Source organism: Zosterops lateralis (genome assembly GCF_965231275.1).
Source record: "Zosterops lateralis genome assembly, chromosome: 34".
Classification (NCBI taxonomy): Eukaryota; Metazoa; Chordata; class Aves; order Passeriformes; family Zosteropidae; genus Zosterops; species Zosterops lateralis.
The window spans coordinates 218,997-228,921 of record NC_139794.1 but is presented as its reverse complement, the minus strand read 5'-3'; the positions used below and the strand labels follow the sequence as shown (position 1 = coordinate 228,921).

Below are 9,925 nucleotides of genomic sequence, written 5' to 3'. Positions count from 1 at the left end.
AAACTGGGAATGGACTGGGAGTTACTGGGATAGACTGGGAGGGGACTGAGAACAAACTGGGAGTTACTGGAGGGAATTGGGATGGACTGGGATAAACTGGGAATGAACTGGGATGGAAGTGGAACAAACTGGGAAGGACTGGGGTGGACTGGGAATGAACTGGGATGGACTGGGAGGGACTGGAAGGGACTGGGAGGGACTGGGATAAACAAACTGGGATGGAACTGGGAATAAACTGGGAGGAAACTGGGCCAGAATTGGGAATGAACTGGGATGGAATTGGAGCAAACTGGGGTGGACTGGGAGGGACTGGGAACAAACTGGTACTGGTTTATACTGGTTTTTACTGCTCCAAACTGGTCCACAGTGGTCTGTACTGGCTTTTACTGGTTTTTACTGGTCCATACTGGTTTTTACTGGTACAAACTGGTCTGTACAGGTTTTTTACTGGTTTTTACTTATCCATACTGGTTTTTACTGATTTTTACTGGTTTTTACTGGTTTTTCCTGGTCCAATCCGGCCGGAAGTGGCTCCTGGGTGGGGGAGGGGCGGGGTGGGGGAGGGGCGGCGTGGGGACGTGCGTGGGAAAAAAACGTGTGGGCGGGGCCTGCCCACGCCCCTCCCCCCACCCCCGCAGGGCGCCTGCGCCGCCCCTCCCCCACCCCCCCAAATCCCCTCCCCCCCCCCCCAAAGGCGGAGCTTCCCCTCCCCCACCCCCCGCCATTCCGGGACCCGCTCGGCGGCCGCGCGCCCCCCGCCCCTCCCCCACCCGCCGCGACCACCGGGGCCGCCCCTCCCCCACCCCCCGCGAGCCGGACCCTCCCCGCCCCTCCCCCACCCCCCCCCCCAAAAAAAACCGCGGGAAAAAAAATCCCCAAAAAATCCCCCCCCAAAAATCCCCTCCCCCACCCCGCGCGCGATCCCCTCCCCCACCCCCCACCCCGCCCCTCCCCCACCCCAAAAAAATTTGGGGGGGATTTTTTTTTTTTTTTTTTTTTTTGGGGGAGGGGGATAAGAAAAAGGGAGGGAGGGAGGGGGGAGGGGTGGGAAAAAATTCCCAACCGCGGCCCCTCCCCCACCCGGCCCCGCCCCTCCCCCACCGCGCGGGGCACGTGATTTTCCCTCCGCGAGGCGCGGGCGCGACCCCTCCCCCATCACCCCCAAATCCCGGAATTTTCTCCCAAAACCCCCAAATTTTCCCCAAATTTTTCCCCAATTTTTTTGCAAAATTTTCCCCGAAAATCTTTAAATTCCTCCCCCCAAAAAAACCCAAAAATCCCCAAATTGGTCCCCAAAAAATCCCCAATTTTTTGCGAATTTTACCCTAAATTTCCCTGAATTTTCCCCAAATTGTTCCTCAACTTTTTCTCAATTTTCCCGAATTTTTTCCAATTTTCCCCCTAATTTTTCCCCAAAATCCCTGAATTTCCCCAAAAAAGTCCTCAATTTCCCCCAAATTTTCCCCAATTTTTTCACAATTTTTTTCTCAATTTTTTTCCCAATTTTCCCAAATTTTTTGCAAATTTTCCCCAAATTTCTCCAAAAAATCCCCAATTTTCCCCAAAATCTTTGCAAATTTTCTCTGAATTTCCTCCAAATTTTTCTCAATTTTTTCTCAATTTTCCCAAATTTTCCCGAATTTTTCCCGTAATTTTTCCTCCAATTTTCCCCAAATTTTCTTCCAATTTTCCCTAAAGTTTTTCCAGTTTTCCCTGAATTTCTCCCAAATTTTCCCAAACTTTTCTCAATTTTTTTTCCCAAATTTTCCTGAAGTTTTCCCCATTTTTTTGCAAATTTTCCCCACAATTTTCGCAATTTTCCCCCAAATTTTGCCTTAAATTTCCCCAATTTTTTCCCAATTTCTCTCAAATTTTCCCCAAATTTCCTCAAGCCCCACCCCAAACCACCTGTGACCCCCAAAAATCCCCCAAAAATCCCCCAAAATCCCCAAAATCTCCCCAAATCCTTAAATTCTCCCAAATTTCCCTCCAAAACCAAAAATAATCCCATTGAACCCCAAAAACTTCCCCCAAACCCCTGAAATTCCCCAAAACTTCCCGAAACCCCCAAAAAATCCTCCCAAAAATTTCCCCCAAAATTTAATTTAATTTTTTCCGACTCTGCCCAAAAAATCCCCAAAAAAATCCCCCAAAAAAATCCCCCAAAAAATCCCCTCAAAAATTCTATAAAATATTAATAAATAAATTCACCAAAAGTCTCTGAAAAATCCTTTAAAAATCCATTAAAAATCCCCCGAAAATCCCAAAAAAAAATCCCAAAAAAAATTCCCCGAAAATCCCTCCAAAAAAACACCCAAAAAATCCCCAAATTTTCCCTGAAAAATCAAAAAAAAAAAAAATCCCCAAAAATCTCCCAAAAATCTCCAAAAATCCCTCAATCACGCCCTCCACTAATCCCCCAAAAATTCCCCCAAAAATTCCCCAAAAATACCCCAAAAAGTCCCCAAAAAACCTTTAAACCCCTCAAAAAAATCCCCCAAAAAATTCCTCAAAACAATCGCCCAAATTCCAAAAACTCCTAAAAAAAAGCCCCCCAAAAAAATCCCCAAAAAGTCCCAAAAAAATCCAAAAAAATCCTCAAAAAAATCCCAAAAAATCCTCAAAAAATCCACAAAAAATCCCCCAAAAAATCCCCAAAAATCCTTTCACCCTCCTCCATCAATTCGCATCACGAATCCCCCAAAATTCCCCAAAAATCCCCTCCAAAATCCCCCAAAACTCCCCCCAAAAAATCCCCAAAAATCCCCAAAAAATAATAATTAAAAAACCCTAAAAAAATCCCAAAAAAACCCCCAAAAATCCCAAAAAATCCCCAAAAACTCCTTTCACCCTCCTCTATAAATTCCCACCCCAAAACCCCCCATACCCACCCCAAACTCCCCCCCAAAAAATCCCAAAAAGACCCCAAGAAAAACAAAAAAAAAAAAAATCTCCAAAAAATCCCAAAAACTCCTTTAAAAAATCCCAAAAAAATCCCAAAAAAATCCTAAAAAAATCCTCAAACCCTCCTCTATAAATTCCCACCCCAAACCCCCCCAAAAACCCTCCAAAAAACCCCCAAAAAAATTGAATTTTTGCGGCCATGGCGGCCCTGGCGAGTTCCCTGATCCGGCAGCGGCGGGGGGGAAAGGACGCGCCCCCCCCGCGCGCCCCCGGCCCCGCGCGCGCCCCCGGCGCCCCCCGCCCCCCCTCGCTCTGCCAACAGCAGCTCCGGGGGCTCGTGGCCAAAGTGAGGGGCTGCGGGAGGAGGAGGAGACCCCGGGAAAAACCGCCCGGTAACGTTTGGGGGGTCCTGGGGGGAGTTTGGGGGAGTTTGGGGGGTCCTGGGGGGGATTTGGGGGGTCATGGGGGGAGTTTGGGGGGTCCTGGGGGGAGTTTGGGGGGTCCTGGGGGGGTCCTGGGGGGGATTTGGGGGGTCATGGGGGGTCCTGGGGGGGTTTGGGCGTCCTGGGAGGAGTTTGGGGGGTCCTGGGGGGCGTTTGGGGGGTCCTGGGGGGAGCCGGGGGCTCGTGGCCAAAGTCAGGGGCTGCGGGAGGAGGAGGAGACCCCGGGAAAAACCGCCCGGTAACGTGGGGAGGGGGATTTGGGGGGTCCTGGGGGGTCCTGGGGGGATTTGAGGAGTTTGGGGAGGATGTGAGATGGTTTGGGGGCAGTTTGGGGGGTCCTGGGGCGAGTCTGGGGGGTCCTGGGGGGATTTGGGGGGTCCTGGGGGGTCCTGGGGGGAGTTTGGGGGGTCCTGGGGGGGATTTAGGGAGTCCTGGGGGGGATTTGGGGGGTCCTGGGGGGATTTGGGGGGTCCTGGAAAAAAATTGGGGGAGATTTGGGGGGGATTTGAGGTTATTTAGGGGAAGTTTGGGGGGTCCTGAGAGGGATTTGGGGGGTTTAAGGGTTCCTGGGGGGGATTTTGGGGAGAGTTTGGGGGGTCCTGGGGAGGATTTGGGGAGGTTTAGGGGGGTCCTGGGTGGGTTTAAAGGTGATTTGGGATTTACAGAGAATTTGGGATGGATTTGGGGTTATTTAGGGGAGGTTTGGGGTGGTTTTGGGGGGATTTGGGGGGATTTTGGGGGATTTTCGGGCGCCAGATTTGGGGTTATTTCAGGGGTTTTTTGGTGGTTTTTGGGCTGATTTTGGGCTGATTTTGGGCTGATTTTGGGGTGACTTTTTGGGCAGATTTTGGGTCATTTGGGCCTGATTTTTCGGGTGATTTTTGGGCTGAATTTCGGGCGGTTTTGGGCCGATTTTGGGGTTGTTTTTTGGTGGTTTCGGGGTAATTTTGGAGGGTTTTCTTGGGCTGATTTCGGGTGATTTCTGGTGTGATTTTTGGGCTGATTTTGGATGGTTTTGAGATGATTTGGGGCTGATTTTTGGGCTGATTTTGGGGTGATTTTGGGCGATTTCTGGTGTGATTTTTGTGGTTATTTGGGGTGGTTTTGGGGTGGTTTATTGGGATTTCTGGTGTGATTTTTTTGGCTATTTTCAGGGTGATTTTGGGTAATTTTGGGCTGATTTTTGGGCTGATTTTTTTGGTAATTTTGGGCTGATTTTGGGCTGATTTTGGGCTAATTTGGGTCATTTTTGGCCCCCCAGAACCGCAGCTCCGCGGGGCCATCGCGCGGCTCCGGGGGGGTCACGGGCACTTCCTGCACATGGGACCCGACGGGCGATTGGACGGGACCTGGGAGGAGGCGGGGCCCGGCAGTGAGTGGGCGGGGCCTGGGAGGAGGCGGGGCCCGGCAGTGAGTGGGCGGGGCCTGGGAGGAGGCGGGGCCCGGCAGTGAGTGGGCGGGGCCTGGGAGGAGGCGGGGCCCGGCAGTGAGTGGGCGGGGCCTGGGAGGAGGCGGGGCCCGGCAGTGAGTGGGCGGGGCCTGGGAGGAGGCGGGGCCCGGCAGTGAGTGGGCGTGGCCTGTGAGGAGTGGGCGGGGCCTGTGAGGAGTGGGCGGGGCCTGGGGCGGGACCCGACGGGCGATTGGACGGGACCTGGGAGGAGGCGGGGCCTGGCAGTGAGTGGGCGGGGCCTGTGAGGACTGGGCGGGGCCTGGCAGTGAGTGGGCGGGGCCTGTGAGGAGTGGGCGGGGGCTGGGGCGGGACCCGACGGGCGATTGGACGGGACCTGGGAGGAGGTGGGGCCCGGCAGTGAGTGGGCGGGGCCTGGGAAAGGGGGCGGGGCCTGGGGCGGGGCCTGGGAAGAGTGGGTGGGGCCTGGCAGTGAGTGGGTGGGGCTTGGGGCGGGACCCGACGGGCGATTGGACGGGACCTGGGAGGAGGAGGGGCCTGGCAGTGAGTGGGCGGGGCCTGGGATGGGTGGGTTGTGCCTGGGAGTGGGAGTGGCATGTGAAAGGGGCGTGGCTTAGTATGAGTAATTATATTTAATTGAGTGGGCGTGGCCCAATGAGTGGGTGGAGCCACGATGAAAGGGGGTGTGGCCTGGAGGTGAGTGGGCGTGGCTCAACTGGGGGAGGCGGTGCTTAGGTTTGTACTGGTCCATACTGGTCCATACTGGTCCATACTGGTTTATACCGGTTTATACTGGTTTATACTGGTTTATACTGGTCTATACTGGTCCATACTGGTTCATACTGGTCCATACTGGTTTATACTGGTCCATACTGGTCCATACCGGTTTATACAGGTTTATACTGGTTTATACCAGTTTTATACTGGTCCATACTGGTCCATACTGGTCCATACTGGTTTCTCGTGCCCCCCCAGCGCTGTTTAACCTGATCCCGGTCGGGCTCCGCGTCGTCGCCATCCAGGGCACCCGGGCCGGGCGTTACGTGGCCATGAACGGGGCCGGCGTCGTCTACGCCTCCGTGAGTGCCCCAAAATCCCCCAAATTCACCCCGAAATAACCCAAATTTCACCCCAAAAATCCCCAAAATCCGCCCCAAAATCTGCCCCAAAATAACCCAAAAAGTCCTGAAATTTTCGCTCCCCAAAACCCCAAAAAATCCTGAAATTTGCCCCAAACTTCACCCTGGGACCTTCCAAAGAATCCCCAGGTGTGTCCCGGGTGTCCCCAGATGTGTCTCAGGTGTATCCAGGTGTATCCCAGGTTTATCCAGGTGTGTCTCAGGTGTATCCAGGTGCTCTCAGATAACTCCAGGTAACCCCAGGTGTCCCCCAGGTGTATCCAGGTATAACCCAGGTGTGCCCAGGTCTATCCAGGTGTGTCCCAGGTAAGTCCAGGTCTATCCAGGTGTGCCCAGGTGTAACCCAGCTATCCTCAGGTGTATCCAGGTGTATCCCAGTTAACTCCAGTAAACTCCAGGTGCCCCCAGGTGTACTCAGGTGTACTCAGGTGTACCCCCAGGTAACTCCAGGTGTCCCCTCAGGTCCATTTCACCCCCGAGTGCCGTTTCAAGGAGTGCCCTGGGTGTATCCAGGTGTACCCCAGCTATCCCCAGGTGCTCCCAGGTGTATCCAGGTCTATCCAGGTGTGTCCCAGGTGCTCCCAGGTAACTCCAGGTGTCTCCCCAGGTGCACTTCACCCCCGAGTGCCGTTTCAAGGAGTGCCCTGGGTGTCTCTGGGTGGGTCCAGGTTTATCCAGGTGCCCCCAGGTGTATCCAGGTGTACTCAGGTATATCTCAGGTGTATCTCAGGTAACTCCAGGTGCTCCCAGGTAACCCCAGGTGTGTTCCAGGTGCACTTCACCCCCGAGTGCCGTTTCAAGGAGTGCCCTGGGTGTATCCAGGTCTATCCAGGTGTATCCAGGTGTATCCAGGTGTACTCAGGTGTATCTCAGGTGTATCTCAGGTGTATCTCAGGTGTGCCCCAGGTGCTCTCAGGTAACCCCAGGTGTGTTCCAGGTGCACTTCACCCCCGAGTGCCGTTTCAAGGAGTGCCCTGGGTGTATCCAGGTCTATCCAGGTGTATCCAGGTGTATCCAGGTGTACTCAGGTGTATCTCAGGTGTATCTCAGGTGTGCCCCAGGTGCTCCCAGGTAACCCCAGGTATTTCCAGGTCCATTTCACCCCCGAGTGCCGTTTCAAGGAGTGCGTCTTCGAGAACTACCACGTGCTCTACGCCTCGGCCTTGTACCGGCAGCGCCGCTCGGGCCGCGCCTGGTACCTGGGGCTGGACCGGCACGGGCGGCCCATGGCCGGGCCCCGCGTCAGGAAGGACAAGGCGGCCGCGCACTTCCTGCCTCAGCTGCTCGAGGGTGAGAGAAAAATCCCAAAATCCAAAAATTCCCAAAAAAATCCCCCGAAATTTGGGGCTTGGGACGCAAAAATCCCCAAAAATTTGGGGTTTGGGACACAAAAGTTTCCCCAGGTTTGGGTTTGGGTTTGGGGCTGGGGATGGGAGTGACCACAAGGACAAGGTCATCACCCATTTCCTGCCTCAGCTGCTCGAGGGTGAGAGAAATCCCAAAAATTTGGGGGTTGGGACACAAAAATACCCAAAATTTGGGGTTCGGAACCCAAAAATCGCCATCGGAATTGAAATTGGGGAAGGGGATGGGCTGGGGGTGACCACAAAGACAAGGTCATCACCCATTTCCTGCCCCAGCTGCTCGAGGGTGAGAGAAAAATCCCAAAATCCAAAAATTCCCAAAAAAATCCCCCGAAATTTGAGGTTTGGGACACAAAAAATACCCAAAAATTTGGGGTTCGGAACCCAAAAATCACCCCAGGTTTGGGTTTGGGTTTGGGTTTGGGGCTGGGGGTGACCACGAGGACAAGGGGCGGCTCATTTCCTGCCTCAGCTGCTCGAGGGTGAGAGAAAATACCCAAAATCCAAAAATTCAAAAAAAAATCCCCCGAAATTTGGGGTTTGGGACACAAAAATACCCAAAAATTTGGGGTTCGGGAACATTAAAATCCCTCCAAGTTTGGGTTTGGGTTTGGGGATGGGAGTGACCACAAGGACAAGGCAACAGTTCATAAAAGGTAAAAAATTTGGGGTTGGGACACCAAAATTTGGGGTTTAGAACCCAAAAATCCCCCAAAATTTGGGTTCAGAACCCAAAAATCCCATTTGAATTTGAAATTGAGGAAGGGGATGGGCTGGGGGTGACCACAAGGACAAGGTCATCACCCATTTCCTGCCCCAGCTGCTCGAGGGTGCGAGAAAATACCCAAAAATCCCAAAAACTCCCCAAAATTTGGGAGTTGGGACGCAAAAATCCCAAAAATTTGGGGTTCGGAACTCAAAATTTGGGGTTTGGAACCCAAAAATCCCATTTGGAATTGGGGTTGGGGCTGGGGGTGACAAGACCTCAAGGACACAGTTGATAAAAGGTGAGAAATTTGGGATCTGGAACCCAAAATATGGGGTTGGGACCCCGAAATTTGGGGTTTGGGACCTGAAATTTGGGGTTTGGGACCCAAAAAAATTTGGGGCGGGAACCTTCAAATTTTTGGGGTGAATTTTGTTTGACTTTTGGGCAAATTTGGGGTCAATTTTGGGTGAATTTTTGTTGAATTTTTTGTGAATTTTGGGCGAATTTTTGCTGAATTTTTTGTCAAAATTTTCTTGAATTTTTGTTGATTTTTTTTGTCGAATTTTGGTCAAGTTTCGGTTGAATTTTTGTTGAATTTTGGGTGAATTCTGAGTCAATTTTGGGTGAATTTTGGACAAATTTTGGGCAAATTTTGCCTGAATTTTTAGAAATTTTTTATGACTTCGGGGCTCCCTCCCCTCCCCCACTTGTGGGCGGGGCCGGAGCCCCCCGGTGACCTTTGGGTGACCCCCGGGTGACCCCTGGGTGACCCCGCCCCTCCCCCACAGTGGCGCTGTACCGGGAGCCGTCGCTGCACGAGGTGGAGGAGCCCCCCGGGACCCCTCCCCCACCCCCCGGGACCCCTCCCCCACCCCCCGGGACCCCTCCCCCACCCCCGGGAACGCCCCCCGGTGACCTTTGACCCCGCCCAAGGACCTCGGAGCTGTGACCTTTGACCTCGGCGTGACCTTTCACCTCCTGAATGAAAACCTGCACTGAGACCACCCGGGGGGGACCCCAAAAAAACTCCCCAAAAATCCCAAAAACCTCCCCAAAAATCCCCAAATTATCCCCAAAAAATCCCTGAAATTTTCCCAAAAAATCCCCAAGTAGAAAACCCGAAAATTTTTCCCCAAAAAATCCCAAAATTGCCCCAAAAATTCCTGAAAACAACAACAACAAGAACAACAAAAATTCCTGGAAAAAAATCCCCCCAAAAAAATCTGGGAAAAAGACGAAAAAAAAAATCCAGGAAAAAAAAATCCCAGAAAAATCCTGGAAAAAAAAAATCCCCACAAAAAAATCTGGGAAAAACCCATAAAAATCCAGGAAAAAAACCAAAAAAATAATCCTTGAAAAAATCCTGGGAAAATCAAAAAAAAAATCCCAGAAAAAATCGAAAAGTTCTGGGGAAAAAAACCCCACAAAAATCCCGAAAAAAATTCCCAGATAAAAACCCAAAAAATCCTGGAAAAAAGCTCCCAAAAATCCAGGAAAAAACCTGAAAAATTCTGGGAAAAATCCCCCAAAAATCCCTCCAAAAACCCCCAAAAATTCCCCCCAAAATCCTGCCCCGAGACCCCCCTGGGGGAACCCCAAAAACCCCCAAAATCCCCCCAAAAACCCCCCAAAAATCCCCCAAATTCCCCCCTGGGGCACGTGGGGACCCGAGCCCCCCCACAAGCCACGCCCCCTTTCCCTGACCACGCCCCCTTAAAGCCACGCCCCTTTTGTACGACCCCCACACTGTGCGAGCAATAAGCCCCGCCCCTCCCGGGCGAGGCCCCGCCCCCTTTGTGCATGATTGACACCTGGCCCCGCCCCCTCAATAAACACCTGTTTGTACCAGTTTGGGGTGGGCGTGGCCATTTTTTGGGGTGGGCGGGGCCAGAATTTGGGGTGGGGTCAGGATTGGGGTGGGCGGGGTCAGAATTGGAGTGGGCGGGGCCAGCAAAGGG

At 52.6% G+C, this 9,925-nt stretch overlaps 1 protein-coding gene across 1 annotated transcript; it reads left to right on the top strand.

Annotated features, from left to right (window-relative positions):
- Nucleotides 1-3,552: 3,552 nt before the first annotated feature.
- Nucleotides 3,553-8,889, top strand: LOC310921439 (fibroblast growth factor 11-like; the record flags this gene model as incomplete). The annotated part of the gene is made up of 5 exons (XM_083881568.1): nt 3,553-3,585; nt 4,609-4,719; nt 5,731-5,834; nt 6,986-7,184; nt 8,756-8,889. Exons 2-5 carry the CDS (start codon nt 4,668-4,670, stop codon nt 8,887-8,889), a joined length of 489 nt encoding a protein of 162 aa, XP_083737694.1. The 5' UTR covers nt 3,553-3,585; nt 4,609-4,667.
- Nucleotides 8,890-9,925: the final 1,036 nt, after the last annotated feature.